The sequence below is a fragment of the Falco biarmicus genome, chromosome 6, assembly GCF_023638135.1.
Source record: "Falco biarmicus isolate bFalBia1 chromosome 6, bFalBia1.pri, whole genome shotgun sequence".
Lineage (NCBI taxonomy): Eukaryota > Metazoa > Chordata > Aves > Falconiformes > Falconidae > Falco > Falco biarmicus.
The window spans coordinates 8660574-8678984 of record NC_079293.1 but is presented as its reverse complement, the minus strand read 5'-3'; the positions used below and the strand labels follow the sequence as shown (position 1 = coordinate 8678984).

Sequence of the window (18411 nt, the reverse complement as noted above, 5' to 3'; positions counted from 1 at the left end):
GTATTAGAAGCTTAAACAAAAATACTGCAGGCTGTATTTTCTTTTTATTATTACAATGCTTATATTTACCTCTTAAAATAGCCCTTTGGTATTGAGCTATTCATATTTGCATTATGTAGATGCGTGTTTAAATCCTTAGTAATGTTGTTTCAGCATAATTTTTGTTCTCTGTAGAATTTGCTCAGTTCTGTGACCCTCAGGCACTGACACTGCCTAACCATGTCCATATTGTTAAATTCTGTTGCCTTCCAGGCCAAGTGACCTCATCCACATTGCTTATTGGGGATGGACCTTGGCCTCTAGCCCCTTACCTGTGCCTAGAAGTTGCTCAGTGGAGGCCATCTGTCTCAGTCCAAACCTGTAGTATGAAACATTCTAACAGTAAGGAAAACATCAGAGTTTATTGACAACATCATACTGAGAAATTCTTTTTTTACCCTCGTATCTCATGAGCAAATACTTTTTGCCGAGGTATTTGTGGAGGATAATCTGAGTTGTTGTCAACATGTTGTTTTCCATGTTGGAGCATTTGGTTGCTGATGTTTGTTTTAGGGAAGCCAGTACTTGCAATAAGTTTGCTTAAGTGTTGTATAATGTCAAGATACAGTTTTGAATGTATATAATATGTATAATGTATGTATAATAACATACTGTTATTATTTTTTGTAATTTATATATAATCTCTTCTTTTCTGTTCATATCATAACATACCTTATGAGAAAGTTTCTAACAGACGTGGATAGTTTTAAATCTACTTTGCACTTACATATGCTGCTAAATACATGGTCTTACTGGTAGATAGTAAATAGTGTGTATTCTAATTCTTTACAAGCCTCTTGCTAGAGGGGAATACTTTGTGGGGTGTGTGTGTGTATATATATATATATATATGTATATTCCAGCTCTGTTGGAAGGCCAGTGAATGGTCGCATTAGTGCCAATATGCTTTGATTGTGGGGGTCAGGACTGGATGTTTATAGGTTGTTTCACATGGTTCTTGCTCTCTCTCCCAACTGTTCATAAAATAATGCATTGGAGATTATCACGTTGTAATCTATTGCACTTCCAGTAAATTGTAGTGAGTGTGGTTAGGAATATTTTTTTGAATGTACATAATGCTTCATCACGTGACTGCTACATCAAGATACATTACTCTGGTATATTTGGGTCTTAGCTAAGTTACAGTCCTAGAAAAACCCTATCCTAAACACCAAACTGAGTACAAATATAAAATGGTGAGACCTGATACTGTTCTCTGAAAGATACTTCTGTAGAAAGCAACAGTTGGGGTGTTTTTTAGTGATCCTTATCTGAAGTTAGTTTTTGAAGTGGTGCCGAAATATTAGGGATAGTGTTAGTAAATAAGAAGAATGAACTGAGCAATAAATGCTGATTAGATTACAGAATAAAAATGTTTCTGCTAAACATACAGGCAATATGCTAAGTTGTTGCTTGTATTTATTATGCGTAATTTAGAACATCTTAAACAGGAATTAAATGTTTACTTGGTGATAATATATTGCCTTTATAGGTACATGTGATCAAAGAGGTGGCAGCAATGGCTCAAGAAAAGCTTGGTGTGTCCTGTGAAGTTATTGATCTGAGGACCATCTTACCCTGGGATACAGAGACAGTTTGCAAGGTAAGGAAATAATGCATGATAATTTAAAACCACAACAAACAAAAAAGTCCCACTAACAACAGCAGCTTAAATGCAGATGACGATGACTTTGTTCTTTAATTTTTTTAAAGGCCTACGGTTTTCCTCTGATTGTATATATTTTTCTGTATCATATGTGAAGAGTAAATGCACATTACGTGGACCAAATGTTTGCTTTAGTATTGAAAGAGAAACATGCTTCAGGGTTCAAAATAATGTTAGAATTAAATGTTCTTTGCACCAAAGCAGGGGGCAGGATTTAATCAGACTTGTGCTTGGAAACTGCTTTACTATGACTTCTGGCTCTTTCTATGATCTTTGCCGTCTTTGGGTCTGAAAAGATCAGGTGAAATCTTAAGCTTTTTTTTTCTTTCTGCTGTTCTATACCAAGACCTTTATCTAGTTTTAGGTCTACAATGATGTGCCTTAGTTTTGTTTATCCGTACTTCCAGAAGTAAATGTTTTGATTTAAGGTATATGAATTCTTGGGCTGGTGAGAAAAGGCGACATTTACTATTCTCAGACTATCTGGTTTGAAGTTCATGTGTACTGTGTAGTCCTTGTCAGCTCCATGGGAGTCTGATTTTTACAAAAAACTTCTTTCAAAGCATGAGGCAGCTGAAACTGGAATCTGAATTTCCATATACGGAGAACACATGGGAAGTTATTGTTGTTGTACTTACATTTACCTTGGTCTGCTTACCCCTCTCTCCCCTCTGCCCCGTACTGCTTTGTCTTCAACAGCTAAGAGTTATTGGGAGGAAAGCCCTTAGAGAAATGGAAGGGGGAGTATTTCCCAGAAGTCTTTGTAAATGTAAAGAAAGAATCCTAAGGTATGCTTTTTAAGTGTCATTTGGGAAATTAAAAAACCACCCCCAAACAAACTGGAGGTCGTTGAAATGAAACCTTGTATCTAGAAAACTTGATTTTTTGCCCCCCTTCCTGATTTATTGTCTAACTCTTTCCCGTTGTCCTTAAATAGCAATTTTTTGTGTGCATTATTTACAGTGCCTGTATTTTTTTTTTCCCCTTAGTTTTTCACTTACCCATTTGAGGTACTTTATTCACGTATTTATAATGTTAAACTTAAGTTATGCAATATAAATAGTTTTGCTGGTTTGGGAGCACTTATAGACAGGTCTTTTCCATAGCTACCTTATGAAAATTAGCCTGAAGTCTCTTCCATGAAACCATTTTTTGTCAAGCTACTTGGCAACTATGAGAGAAGAGCTGTTACCTGACGGCCATCCAACAATACACATGCTGGTGAACATGCTTTTGGACTGTAATGCTCCAAAAGGTTTTGCAGGTGTGTTTATCCTTTCATTATTTACAACATTAACTGTTAGAGCATTGCCGAAGGTTTACCCCTCACTCGGCTTCCTTGATTTAAGCTCAGACAAGTGGTGTGGGTTAGCAGAATGCTTGCTGCGTCTACTAGAGTTGTGAGCTTCCTTAAGCTGGCAAATCCATTCCTGCCGGACTGTGACTAACAACTCTGGTCCTAATTAAATTGCTGTACACTAGCTTATTTTATGCTGCTGGTCAAGTTACTCTGAAATTTGAGAGATGTCTGCAGCTTAGTTAACTCAGGCCTAGTAACTGTAGTGTACTGAGGTAAGATAACCATAAGGATGACAAGAGCCATGGGCTTGATTAAGTCCTGTGATTCTATCAGGTACCTTCTCTGCCTGCAGTTTTTAATTTAAGGCAATACGGTGTATCTACAACTAAGTCAGATTGTACAGATGTTTAAACAGGGCAGGTCAGGCACACCTCCTTATCTGACTATACATGTATTTGGAGTATCTTAATTGCATAGACAAGTGTTCTGTCATTCTGTAGTTGCTCAATAAGGGGCTTTCTCTTTGTCAGGTAAAACATAAACAGATTGTGATAAAGGGAAAGGTGAACCATTACACCATGGCAAAGCTCCGTAGCACGAATTTTATTATGTTTGTTTGAGGCACTGCCAGTGGGTTTGGATGGAGTCCTATTGTCTGGTTGTGGATGTGTAAAAAAGTTGATACTTCAACGCATAGCTATGTGTTACTTCATAAAAATTTGATCTTCTCCATTGAAGTGTTCTCAGTGTTTGCAGTATATTTCGTGTTACTTGGATGTACTTTCTGTCTGTAAAAAAAAATGAAACATGTTGAGTTGTTGTCATCAATATGAAGAGAAACTTTGGCAGTAATAAATCCTTTACAATCCCTTCTGACAAGTGAAATTATTCAATATTTTTTGTAGCTAATTTTTTTTTTTCTTTTTTCAAAGATTTGAGCTGTCATTCTATGAAAACAAAGCATCTCTTTAGAAAGAGCAGTTAAGTTTGTTCTGTTGGATGGGACTTGCACTGAAATGCTGTCATGAAAAAATATAGCTGTGCATAGGAAGTGCAGAGCTTTAGTTGTACAATGTATTGCAAATCTGTTCTTTAAAAATAAATATTCCATGAAGATTTTCAGCTTATGTTCAGTCATGAACATCTTTTAAGGTATCTGGCATAAACAGATGGAACAGATAGACCTGTTGCTTTAAATTTGTTAATGAGTTTAAGAATTAAGAGTTATTTCAAGAGAAATTTAGTACACATTGGCTAGGCAGTTCAGCTATTGATGATAATAAATACCAAATAATACATGTTTTTAGCACTGCTCCTGTGGCTGCAGGCTGGCCGGTCTGATGGGAGAAATGTTAAATTATCTTCTTCTGTAGATCTTGTCTGTTCTGCTCAGCTGAAAATAGTTAGTGGTTTGCATTTGTAGTATGCAACACTGAAACTTTTTAACTTAATTTGCATCCTGAACAGCTTTTAATGTAATAGCCAGCATAAATAGAAGGATGGAAATGATAGTTGTAGCTGCTTGCTGTAGCCTCATCCCAAGAGGAACTGCTTGGTGCAGCTGTTGCAGATAACAGTGGCTTACAGGGTCAGTTCTGGGATGGGACTTGTCATTCTCTTCCTGAGATGCCAGTGTCAAGGATCAAGAGAAGGGCAGAAAGCTGGTCATGCCGGAGAAAATTCTCCGTTGGCCATTGGTCTGCTGAAGTCCTATTTGTGGACTCTTCCATGATAACAGGATTGCTTTTTACTGCAGTCCAACCAATAAGCAAATCATCAGCTGTGACAGGCTGCCCTTTGCCTCAGACTATTAATCAGCCTCCTTAGGTCTCAGGCCAACTCTTTGTTTTTCCTTGTCTTACATATGTTTGAAGTATGTCTGTCATCTTCTCCTGTTGGATGCAGAGGAAAAGGATGGTGCATGAGATATACTGCAACCTTATTGCCATTTCATTGGTGCCGGGATGCATGGTCCTCTGCTGATGGGAGTCTGTCCTGTGATCTTACTGGAGAGCAGGAGTTTGGGATCTGATGTTAAAACACACCCCATGGTGTCCTTTGTGATCAGTACAGGCTGTTATTTTAGTTGTTGGCCTGCTGCTGCTTTCAGTTTCTGTACACGTGTCTCCATTCACGTACCTTTTATGCCAACCCTAACGTATCTGTTACAATTCTCTTTATTATTATGGTTCTGTCTGCTAGCTCTTTCTAGAAGGCCGGGAGCCTTGTTTAGCTTCTTGTAGGCCATGTAATTGTTCTTAATCATGTGCCTAACATTTGGGTTCCCTATGTTGTTGCGTGTGGGTCAGGAATTGAAATAGAAAGGAGAAAGGAATTGAATTTTACAGAAGTCGTATGCATTTGCCAGTCTGATGTGTTTTACTCTGCAGGCTTATTTTATTATTGTGCTTACCCAAGAAATGCTGCATTATTATATCTGAATACTTCTGTGAATTTTCCATGTCAATCTATGTAATTTTTAAGCAAAATCAAGGTGCCTTCATGGTTGGTGTTGGGGGATGAGCAGGTCTCATAACCTTAACTTGACTCATTTCTAAAGATAGTAACAATTAACTTTAATACTGAAGTTTTCAATGCAGCTATTAAGAATGAGATGCTTTACTTAAGTGGAAATATATGCAACTTTAAGACTAATTTGACAACTGTGGTATAGGCATGAAGAAGAATTGGCTGACATGGTTAGTACTTTGGAGATGAGCAGTAATATGTCAGAATTTTCACTGCAAATCTAACTGCTTAGTCTGCTTTCTGTAGCTGTTTTTATGTAGAAAATTGTCATCAAAATACATAATTCCTAAAACTGTGAGAAGTTATACTTCACAACTGCCACCAGAGGCCTCTTTTTAACCAAGTTAGGCAGCTGCTTTGATTTTGCATTGCTCTTATGAGCATGTTTATGAATATATAGATAGCTCTGAGTGAAGCATAAATAAACATAAATAATAAACATAGTGAACATAAATAAAATTTGCTGCCTAATTTTACAGATATTTTCTTTGCGTTTCTAAGATTTTGAGGTTATGTTCAGTTTTGAAGTAGGTTGAAATTTGTAATCCGCATGAGAAGATGAGAGTACACCTGCCTGGAGCAGACTGCCATGGGCACTGAATGGATCCCAGCAGTAATTGAAACTTCTTTTCAGTACAGTTCCTGAGATGGGTAAATGTGCAAACAGAGGCTAGATTTTTCTTTTGTCAATCTTCAGAATCTAAGAATGACTATTGAAGTTTGAGCTAGTTACAGTAGCTCATACAACTATTCGAGAGAAGGGATATCTCCTGAGCATCATTCATCCCAGCTATTTCAGAGGCTATTTTGGGATGAGATAGACTGGTCTCTGGAAATGTCTTGGTTTAAAAGTTTAAAGTAAAAAAGTTAAGGGAGCCCTGACTGAGTAGTGTAAAGTCAGGAGAGATAAGTTGCACCCTCATTGTGTGGTTGAGAGATGACACCCACTGCTGACAGAAAGGACATAAGTAGTTGGCCTGTTTAAAAAAAAAAAAGACACCCCTTTTCTAGAATAAAAGCAAAAAATCTGTGTGGGTGTATATTTCTATAAATATACATATATATATTTTTTTTACATAAGGCTTCATTACTATTTAATTTGGGAAAACTTCTTGGGAATGACATCCTTCCTTACTTAAAGGCTATAGATACAAACAATCCCTTGCCCCTGAAAATTGATCTAGCCTGTTTCAAGATTATTTAGCAATCTCTTTTTTTAAAGGCATTCCTTCTCAGAGAAATAATTGATTTTACAGGCTGACAGCTTAAAAAGGCACACAGGAAAAATTTTAGACCTGCATTTTATACTTTGTTGCTTTTCACAAGAATCTGGGCAGGTAAAAAAGTTGAACTACATAAAATGCAGTATATTCCTTAGTTGTCTATATTCAATCGGAATTTGTCACTTTGAACATATTTCAGACTGCTGAAGTTGTGACTGCTGTGCCTGTGTTGTTTGATAGGCTCAATGCTGTGGAAGTTCGATGTTACGTCTCTTCTGAGCTTTAAAAGCTTTATGTGCTTAGAAAACTAACTTCTGAAATGATTATTTTTCTCAATTTTGTGAAGTGTTCGTACCAGAGAAACTTTTTTAAAAAACTTGACTACTTGTTTTCTTTTTATGATGCCAAGGACTGTTTTTACTATATTATTTTGTGGTTATATGCGTGGGTTTGAGCTAGTGGGCTTGTATGTCACGATCACTGAAACTTCAACGGTTCTCATAAGATTCAGATCATGCTGAAAGTGTCACTAGTTGAATCTGCCCGATTTTGATGCCTTTTGTGCTGTAAAGCCTTTTAATAAAACACGGTATTCTGAAGAGAAAGGTAGGAATGGGCAGGATCTTTTCCTTTTGGAGAGTGCCCTCCTTACAGGAGCAATCACATTCCCTTTTGTTTTCTCTCATACAACAGGAAGTTTTCTGGTGCTTATTCTGTGCTATTTAGGGTGACAACAGCAATAGAATATGAGCAGGCTGGTCTCCACTTTATCCTGTAATTTGATAACAAGGTCACACCCCAGGGAGATGGAAGATTGGACTGGAGAACCCATGTGCTGACAAGGCATTGAATCCAGGTCTTGTTCCTCTTGACCGTGCGTTCTTACCACCATATCTAATGGAAGAGCTGAGTAGCTCAAGCTTTTGTCCCCAGGGCTGTGATACGTTGCTGTCAGTTCAGTGTTAGCAGATTATCAGTGTGCTCAAAGCACACTTCAGTCTTTGAAGGATATAATTTGTGGTGGTTGCTTGGGCAGTGAATCCTAAAGGACTGTATGTATGAACTGTGTGTTTAGGTTAGTAAGCAAGCCTTGCATCGTGCCTTAGTTGAGAAGTCTGGGTCCACTGCAGACTTGATGCAACATGTGTCCTAACCTTCCTGTCTTTGTGATCTGGTTTTTTGCACTCTACATAACACTGCAGTGTGATGTGATGTCCTGTGAAGTACCTGGGTGGTTACATGTAGTTATTACAGGTTGTTGACTTCAGCGAGTTTTTTAAACTTTTTTTAGGATATTCTTGCTCAGTCACCATAGCCACTTCAGCCACATGAAAGAAATGCAAGATCTCAGTAGTATCATACAGTTGTCCTAAAAGGAAGAAAAATGGTTTTATTTATAATTCCTTTTTCATGATAGAAGTTGGAGATTTTCCTTACGGAGGTGGAAGCAAGCCTTTTGCAAGGCAAGTCTATCAGCAGTTTACTTTTGAGCGCAGAAAAAAAATTACATACATGAAAACATACACTGGTCTATAATCTTTCTTAAGACTTTCACAGAAAAAGTGGAACGGATTGTACAGGTTGTGTGTGCATAGAGCTCTGGTATAGTGCTCCTGAATGAGACAAAATGCAGTTCTTTGTGCTTTACCTCTAGATGATTGAAAGTGAAACCCAGTATTAACTCCCATATGTAGCTGAATAGATCAGCATAAAAAGTTGTGGTGTTATGTGTTAGAAAAGTGACAGAAGCTTGTTAAAGAGTATGTGCTGCCTTAGCTTCCTTAAGAAATGTGACAGTGAAGGCTGTCTCTAGATTACTGAGCCTCTTGCTTATATGTACATTCTCAAAGCACTGTGTCATTTCATGGGCCAGTGAAAAATGTGATAAGACACTTGTTTACTTTGACAATCTTCACTGATTTTTGACTAAAGCTCTTGCTTTATTCCCTAGGGCTGGAATATGAGTGATACAGTGGTTATGATTCAAAGAGAGAGGAGTTAGCTGTTCACAGTGGATTTTTTTTTTTTTTGAGTGAAAGAATGCATTCCCTGTGCTTATTCCAACATCAGCATCCTGCATCTGTGTGTTACTCATGTATGAGGGAGCTGGGATCAGGAGTTATTTCTCCCCTTTATACCTTCAACTGTAGACATGAACACATGAAACTAATGCGCTTCTCAATGTACACTGCTAATAATGAAACTGCTGCCTTGCCTCTGCTGACTCCCCAGCTGCTGCATGTGGATGCAGACATCTTCATTAGTGCAGCAACGGGAAAGATGTCAGTTTCTATCCAGGCAGGTAACACTTTCCTACTATTTGATCAGCTGTGTTATAATTGGAAGGCTAAGCTATCATGAAGGGTGCTGCTCAAGAACCTGAAACATGAGATATATATATATATATATGTATGTATGAAATGTCTATAAAATTTGTCACTTTATGACCTAAAACTGTTATAAAGATAATTTTTCTCCCTTTTAGATATTAAGTTTTCAGATAAAACTTTTTTTCCCCTTCATTATACCTAACAGACATGCTTGGAAGCTTTGGAGAAGTTAGGCTGTGTGGATTTTTCTGTGTATGAACTGTTGGGTGGGATGGTATTGATTAAAAAGCAAATGGCACACTTCCCAGTACTTTGCTGGTCATATTCAGGGTAAAATTCTGTGGCTGTAGAATTTTTTTATATTGAAATGCATGTGTTACTGGAAGTAGGAAATCTAGCACAGGATTAAGTACTCTTAAGCAATTGTGCGAATTACTGTATTTTATTCACCCTGAATTGAGCTGAGCATGTTATTTAAACTTCAAATTGATTAGTATTAATCTGCCATTGTCACTTTTGCAAGTGAAAATTTGCAAGTGCATGTTTTTGTGCTTTTGTATTGTTTAGAAGGCAAGTATTTGCCATGCATAGTGATGATTTTCATTTATTACCTAATTAGTCACCCTAAGTGTCTTTGAAGTGTTGCTGCTGTAGTGTAAATAAATGTGGAGAATTATTCCTTCATGACTTATTAATATAATCACTGTAAACTGAACTACAGCATTAAGGGTTTTGGGGTTAATATGAGCCTGGATAATTGAATTTTGAAAAAACATAGTAGTATCTTTGCAGAAGCATAGTTTGAGTATTGACATTATCAATGATGGTAATTCTGAAGTTGCTTCTTTGGGACAGTGTACTACAGACCAGTGAAGGGATGTATGTTCTGGGTACTTGGTGTTGCCTTGCTCTTTTATAGGAAAGATTCTGCAGATCTCCCCATGGAGGTCAGCATAAATGCTCGGCAGGCTGAAAAAACATCTGTCCTGTCATTGGAAAGAGCAAATCTGAGCAAAAGGAAAGAAGCAACAGTGGGAACCAGTATGCAGTACAGCACGGGGGAGTAGATTAAGGCAAACTGTGTGCCTGTTTTCCACTGAGGCTGTTCAGAATCGTAGAGAATCACTTAGGTTGGAAAAGACCTTGGAGATCATAAAGTCCAACTGTTAACCCAGGACTGCCTAGTCCACCACTAAACCATGTCCCTAAGCATAGCATCTATGTGCTTTTTAAATACCTCCAGGGATGGTGATTCTGCCACCTCCCTGGGCAGCCTGTTCCACTGCTTGACCACCAGTGAAGAAATTTTTCCTAATATCCAACCTAAACCTCCCCTGGTGCAACTTGAGGCCATTTCCTCTTGTCCTGTCTATTTTTACTTAGGCGAAGACACTCACACACACCTTGGTACAACCTGCTTTCAGGTAGTTGCAGAGTGATAAGGTCCTCCCGAGCCCCTGTTTCTCTCAGTTCCCTCAGCTGCTCCCCATAGAACTTGTGCTCCAGACCCTTCCCCAGCTCCGTTGCCCGTCTCTGGACACGCTCCAGCACCTCAGTGTCTGTCTGGCAGTGAGGGGCCCAAACCTGAACCCAGGGTTCGAGGTGGGGCCCCACCAGTGCCCAGTACAGGGGGACAGTCACTGCCCTGGTCCTGCTGGCCACACTGTTGCTGATACAAGCCAGGATGCTGTTGCCCTCCTGGCCACCTGGGCACACTGCTGGCTCATGTTCAGCCGGCTGTTGACCAGCACCCCCAGGTCCTTTCCCACCAGGCAGCTTTCCAGCCGCCCTTCCCCAAGCCTGTAGCGCTGTGTGGGGTTGTGGTGACCCAGGTGCAGGACCCGGCCCTGAGCCTTGCTGAACCTCATGCAACTGGCCTTGGCCCATTGATCCAGCCTGTCCAGACCCCCCTGCAGAGCCTTCCTGCCCTCAAGCAGATCAACACTCCCCACCAACCTGTTGTCATCTGCAAAGTCGCTGAGGGTGCACTCGATCCCCTTGTCCAGGTCATTGATAAAGGTATTACAGGACTGTGAGAGCTGTCAGTGAGAGCTGTTTGATGGGAGCCATTTCTACAGTGTCTATTAGAGCTTTCTCCTTAATGTGCTGGTGGCATTTTTGTCAGCCCTTGTCATCAAAGTGATTGAGTAACTGTCAGCAGTAGATCCTTGATTTTCTGTACATAATAGGCCACGTGTACTAGCAGGGGCTACCAGCTGCTTGTTCCCGTTCCTTTAAGTTTACTTCATCTAATCAAGATCAGCGAGCCTGGTGTGGGTTTTTTATGGATTAACTGCACTCACCAGGCATTGGACAGTAAAATTGTAGCACAGGGATCTTGGGATCAGATTTATGTTTCTTGGCTATCAGATCTTGATCTTTTGCCATTTCACATGTTGCTCCTTGGATATCTTACTGAATGGATCTTGTACCTATAAAATGTGATTTAAGTTGTACTGCTTGCATGATGACAGTTAACTTTGTCATTGTTTCCGTAAGAAACTTATGTCTTTTGGTCTTGTAGTTTCAGGTTGCTAGAGCATTCCATGGGCTGTAGCTTGGATTCCAGAAGCACAACACTGGACCCATGCTTGCAGGCAGTCATTTTAAGGTTATGAGAATATATAACCATTTTAGAAACCATTTTTTTGCTTTTTCCGGTTAGCTATATTTCAGGAAAGCTTTGAATGGAATCCTTGTTGTTTCATCCTATCCATCTTGTTTCAGTGAAGTACCTCAGTGCCGAAGTGTTTCTGTAAAATAGTTCTGTTTTCTCCTTTCTTCCTCCCAATATAAGAGTAGTTCTCAATCTTTAAATTCCTGTGTCTAGTTTTCACGTATGTATTGAAAAGTGGTAACTGAGTTCAATTATTGTAAACTTCAATTAAATTGAGAAAAGGCCTTTCTGTGTAGTTTCTGTTAAGGCTGAGAATAGTGCTGATGTGGTCTATGAATTCCTCATAAAACCTTTTCCCTTCTGCCCACAGTCTTTATTACAAGCTTCAAATTTAAAGGCACTTAGATAAATAAATAGTGGTGTGAAGTCTATAGTTAGAAGCTATTTTTTAGCTCCATTATGTGTTGTTTTTTTTTTTTTTCCATTGCAAGTGGTGTTGATTGACTTCTAATGGAAGTTGGGATGAAGTTCCATCATGGTAATCATGTAGAAATCATTCTTCCATAGAGATAATTATTACTTCTCTACAGTATTGCCTTTCTTTAAATGTCTGTAGCTGTTTATCCTGCTGTTATCACTTAGTTGAACCGGCTACTTTTTTTAAAACTATTTTTTTTAGGATTCAGATGCTGTAGATTCTTATTATTTGAGCATTGTTAACCTTTATCCTGAGATAATGTATTTTTAAGTATTTCTGAAATAATTTTGTAATTTTTAAGATAATCTTGAAATTTGTGATGCTAAGATTTATTCTGCTTTTTACTGAACTATTGCACAATATGCACTTATTAGTAGCATAATAGATTGTATTTGGCTTATTGTGGTTTTTCTTTTCAGTGAGCTTCCTGTGAAGGCAAGCTGAAATGCTTGTAATACAAACATACACTGCATAGATTACGTAGGTTAAGGACATTTCCAAATGTAAATGTTTTTTGATTTTTTTCTTTTTGCATGAAAAGATCTTTGTTTTTCATTAAGATATTTACTCATTGAGATATTTAGCAAAGATCTTAGAGCTGTACCTAGTAGGATGACAGGCTGACTGCTGACCTGATAGATCTATTGATTGGACTTGCTTTTCATTATGCTGTTACCTTTCCCAATACTACTAATTTGGGAAGGGACAAACAATTTACGTTTCCTCCTATCTTTGTTTTGTGCTAAAAAGCCTGTACTTATGGACTGCTTTCATTTTTGGTCTGCCACACAACAATGCTCACCACAATCAACGGTTTCTTTTAAATAAACTCAATATATTCTACAGTGACTTTTTCTGTTAAGCTACTATGGATTACTCCTGAAATCTCCCAAGTCTTGAATTTTTTTAGTCTGTTTAACTGTTTCCCCCTGCAAATCTGGTGAGCTGAATTAATTCATGAAATTCTGAATATTTGGTTATCTAATTGACTCATTATGATAGAAGAAAGTTATTTTCTTGTGTGTTATCCTGTTATATTTTCTTGTTACGCACCTTTTGAAGGCTCTGACACACATTAAGACCTTTACCATGGTGAAATGTTTGATTTTCTTTATTTATGTTAGTAAGTTAATATTGTTTTTATCAGATAGATGGAACCAATCTGAATACTTTGCAATTTGTTCTTTGTATGCAACTTGCACTGTCCTGAAATTTATGATAATATTCCACTTAACCATATGATAGAATAGGACAGAATTTGCATGGGCTTGGTGGACATTTTAATTTTGCATGTATTTACAGGAAACCAAAAAAATTTACTGTCCTACAATGTAATGAAAAATGTCCTAAAATGAGAAGCATCAAATTATGGCGTGACTATATAGTGGTCAAAATGGAAAAAACAGGTCTGTAAATTTGTGCCGCTCCACACCCCCCCCCCCCACACCCTGCCCCCCCCCCCCCCAAACAAATCAGGCTACTTTTTTTTCCCCCTTATCTCTTAATGTTTGGAAAATAAACTTTTGATATTTAAAACTGCTAGTACTAGAATTCAGAAGTTGTTTCATTTGATGTGTGTTTTTGAGAATCTTAAAACTGACATTTAAGAACTTCCTGAAGACTTATTTAAACATAAATAATAAATTTTTTTTTACAAAAATAATTATACATTTTTCTATGGTACTACATTCCAGCAAAGTATTTAGCAATTTTTTCCACCTTGTCTCTGATTTAATGTCATCTTTTATATATAGTACTAACTGTACGGAACCAAGAAGCTGCCTCTTGTGCAAAATACTCTTCTGCAGATAATAAGGAGAGAATTTCAAGGGGCAAATCTTACCTTTTGTTCTTAGTCTGTCTGTTCTGCTTGAAACTTGCTCCCAGTTCAGTTGTGTATAGATATTTTTTTTAATTAAAAGGAAATGTAGTAGCCCTGTATTTAACACTGTCTAAAAGACCTATAAAAATTTAGTTCCATATAAATTGCCAGACTTTAATTGCTCAAGCTTTCCCATATTGGGTGTCAACCTAAAGCTGGTTTTTTTGTTTGTTCTTTGTGGAGGTTTACGTCTGCTAAAATTATTCATCTGTATCTCAAAGCATGATGTAATCTGCTGGCTGAGGTGTTTGTTACCTTGCCCATATGTTGTGATAGAACAGCAAGATTGAATTGGTTTGCTTAGCTACGTTGGTAGCTGCCCATTGATTATGGACACCACTTGTACCAGTTTGATTTATTAGGTGGAGAATTGTTAGCTTCACAGTCTGGAAGCCTCTGAGTCATACTATTTTTTTGGTTGGGTATAATGACTGCGACTGGCATTGCTGGAACCTGCAATTGTAGTACAATACCTGTATAGCCCTCTGCATTTATTTAGGGCTTTTTACCTATGCTGAAAAAAGTGAAGCTAAAGCAAGGTGTTGGGAGTGCATTGAAGCAAAGCTGTGTAAAATGTGAAATTAAGGATGGAGATGAAAGGAAGCTGATGTTATCTAACACCTGGAGGAAAAAGCCTTGTGGAAGGAATTTAGGTATATGGAAAAAAAAATAGTTCCAAACCAGAGAGGGATGTGTGTTATAGTCTTGTGCTACACTTCCTTGTGTGATGGAATTATAGTTGAAGGTTACAATACTACTCCATTTTATACAGACATCTGTCTGTAGACGAATTGTATAACATTTCATAGCAAATATAGGCTTATATTTAGATTTAGTTTTCATGTATAGCAGCGCATTTAACAGCATATCAGTCACCTTACTCCTCTTTTTGCTTTGAATGTTTTACCTAGTGACTTTTGTTAACCCCACCTCAACTTTACCTAGGTGACAGTGTAGCTTTGATAGGTGTCATTGCTGTATAACGCCTGTACTCACCTGTTATGTTTCTTACATGCAGCTTAAACTCAGTATTTTTAATAGTTCTCTGCAATGACTATGTGGAATGTCTTAGGATTGTTCTTCATATTCCTTTGTAAATTTTATGATTAACTAAGTTTTCTGGGCAAGTTAGAGGAATCTTACCTGAAAGGGGCCATGAGTTTCTGTGATGTTGTTGGAAACAGAATTTTGCATAATTTACTTTATTGTTAATTGTAACTTAATATGGGAGAAGTCATAACATAGTATCTCATTCTTCTATTAAAAAGTACTTGTAAATATTTTTTTAAGTAACCAGTATCTTTTTTCTGTGTAATGTTTTAAAATATTCTGGGATAAATTTCAAGTTGCAGTTGCTTTAAATTGAAGAAAATGGTTAGAGCAGCTTAGTGATGATGTGGCACCATCTTTAGGAAGGTGCTTAGCTAATGTACCTTTAATATCAGCCCTTTATCCCTGGAGATCTTTTGTACCAGTTCATTATTGGCACCTGAGTGTATTCTGTTTTCTGTGCTGAAAAAAGAGGAAAGCTTTGCTGTTCAACTTGATTCTCTGCGAGGCATGGAGGAAAAAAGGAAGAAAAAGAATAATAGTCTTTGATTGTAGTGGTTGTCTTTGTCTTTTCCAAACACAAAGAGCAGGAGGAATCACTGTTGCAGCATTTGCTACTGCTCTTGTTGCTCTCATCTTTCAGGTATCTCTTTTCAGGGAAGTGTTCTATTAATTTCTAGCCCTTGTACTTTAACTGGACTGTACTTCAAGCCATAAATGCTGGACAAGGAGCAAAATGAAGGGAAGTATTCTAAGCTATGGTATATGTCATCATTACTTTGAGAAGAATGGAAGAAGTTGGGCCATAGTGGTAGCATAAGCAGGATGGACCAGTGTCATCTGAGAAAAAGCACGAGATTCAATTGTCAGTGCTGGAATGTAATCATATTCTTGATTCATGTCCTTTCTGCCCATGACTTGACTAAGAGCTACCCATCTGTATAATTCTGGAAGTGGTGTGGTTTTAATTATTGCTTAATGAATCTCACAACAGTGCTAAGCATGCAGGGAAATCAGGTGCACTTTGCTTTTGGTAAATGTTAGTACAATTTTTTTCCTGTATTCTGTTGTTCATGCTGTTCTACCTGCCCTACTTTTTCACCTGTATGATTACCCTGCAAATGCTTTTGCCATTAATCGACATTGTAGCTTGTGAACTAGACATGCTGGTGTTATATTGTTGTTTTGCAAGTTCACTTAATTTAAAAATAGGTAAGGTTTTTATTTATATAATTTATATAATTTAAATAAAGAAGTCATTACGAGGAATTAGTTCAGGCTGTTTTCTGTTTGAAGATAGACTATGAAGGATAACATATTAAAAGAAAAGCAGCTAGAAATTGAATTAGTAAAGTCTTAATCTGAAGCAATGAAAAATAACAATGTTAAACAATAGAATAATCTTTATCATGTCTTAGAATCAGGTGGTGTGAGGGCCAGATAAACAATTCCCTAAATTTCATGAGTAGAGGAGGCTGCCAGCATTGTAAATGCTTACAGTGATATCATTTTAAGATCTTGCAATTCATTCTTTCTTCCGTTTGAACTGTATGTGAGATATTTATCCACTTGAGCAATATTCTGTTTAAACTGTAGTCACATTACTTAGATCAGCAGTGCAGTGTGCTGTGAACTGGAGTTGTACTTTGGTTTGTCTTGTAGCTTAAGACTTGCAGTTCTTTATAGAGAATGTTAATCAAACTTTCCAGATGAGAAAAACAGTAAGTGGTAATTTCTAACCACTTAGTTACAATGTAATGGTCATGCTGTAAGATGCATTATGATTTCTCCATCCAGCGAAAAAAACCCCATATTGCCAGTTTTATTAAGTCCCCTGGTCTGCAAATGAGAACTGTAAACCCACTCCTTTGGCATGTGGTCAGACATTACCACTAAGTACTAATCTATACTATATTATCATCTCTGGCATTTGTGGTGTATTTACTGACATGTTACCTAGACTTTGAAGTTCACAATAGTGCTGTTATTGGAAGATTACACGTTTCTTAAGGAAAAAGAGCTTAAATGGCTTTACTGCAGAAGGGGAGTGTGTTTTGAATTTAAAGAGTAAGTGGCATTTTTTTTATTATTTGCCAGTAAACTGGTTCATTATTTTAGTACTAAAAGCAAAAGTTGAATTATAAATTTTTTCAAAATTTTGAAAATTTCCCTTAGAAATTTCAAATTCTTTAATAAATTTAGAAGGTGGTGTTCTCTTCTGTCTTCTCCTTACAGGAAAACAGAGTTAGATTTGAGAAGAAAAAAAGAAATCTGGATTACTAAGCACGGCAATGTGACTTCTAGTTTTCCATTTGTTAGTGTTGAATATTTGCAATATGATGGCAACAAATGTACTTAAAAGCTGTGGAAACAATTAATTTCTAATCACCAGCTACAGTGTTTTGTTGACGTTAGAGAAATCTTTATGCTGTCTTTTTTTTTTTTGCTTAGTTATGTTTCAAATAATGGATTGACTAGAAGGAAATGTGATTTTTACATCTTAAAAATACTGTCAGCAGTTTGTTAATATAGTTTTACGGTTTTATTTTCTCGTAAAAAAAAAATAAATCAGAGTTATCTGTCTACCTACTCATATGTAAATTATCCCTTCTACTGGACAATCAAAAAATATATATAGTAGTTACTGCAGATGCTACTGGGTATGTATGCATTTAGATTTTAAAAAGCATCATCATGAATTGGTGTAGCTGATTTGAAGTTAAACCTTAAAAATGTTGTTTGTTTTTACCTAATTACATTTGCTTGCACTAATGAAATGTAATGAAACTAATGAAATGGTGCAAAATGTAGAGATTTTCTTGGGACAATTACTTGGCGTAATTAAAACACTAATATATGGAACCTTTCTTATTTAGGAAATGATTTAGTATTTCATTTGAATTTGCTTATTACAGAAAATAAATTCAGCTATATTTTTTTCTGTGACTTCACTAGTTGTCAAATATTTAATAAGATTGTAACTTTGTTTACTTAAAGCATCATAGTGTTAAGTACTTTTCTGATCTGTAATACAGTACAGTAAACCCCCATTTTTTCAGTATTGGGAAAAAATCAAAATAAAGGTCACTGTAAAGTAGAAGTCAAGACTCGCCCGCCCTCCTGTACTTTTTATTCTATTCATCTTTATTTCATTATCACCTAAATTAATGTCAGAACCAACGTGATTGAGCAGGCTGATGATTCAGGAAAGTACTGAGGAAATTGCTGTTGTGATGGTTTTAAACTTTCACCATACGTGTTCTTAAAATATTGTGAATCTTGTATATGTTGACAAAC

General features: G+C 37.1%; 1 protein-coding gene across 4 annotated transcripts in view; it reads left to right on the top strand.

Moving 5' to 3' along the window:
• Window positions 1-18411, top strand: part of BCKDHB (branched chain keto acid dehydrogenase E1 subunit beta) — a 129182-nt gene that overhangs the window by 39754 nt on the left and 71017 nt on the right. For 3 of the 4 annotated variants that reach the window (XM_056343300.1, XM_056343299.1, XM_056343301.1), the window contains exon 8: window positions 1532-1642. In XM_056343300.1, the coding sequence (XP_056199275.1) occupies window positions 1532-1642 (111 nt within the window). Of the gene's footprint in view, window positions 1-1531; window positions 1643-17349; window positions 18019-18411 lie in introns of those variants that run through there. The other variant, XM_056343303.1, reaches the window with a different exon arrangement.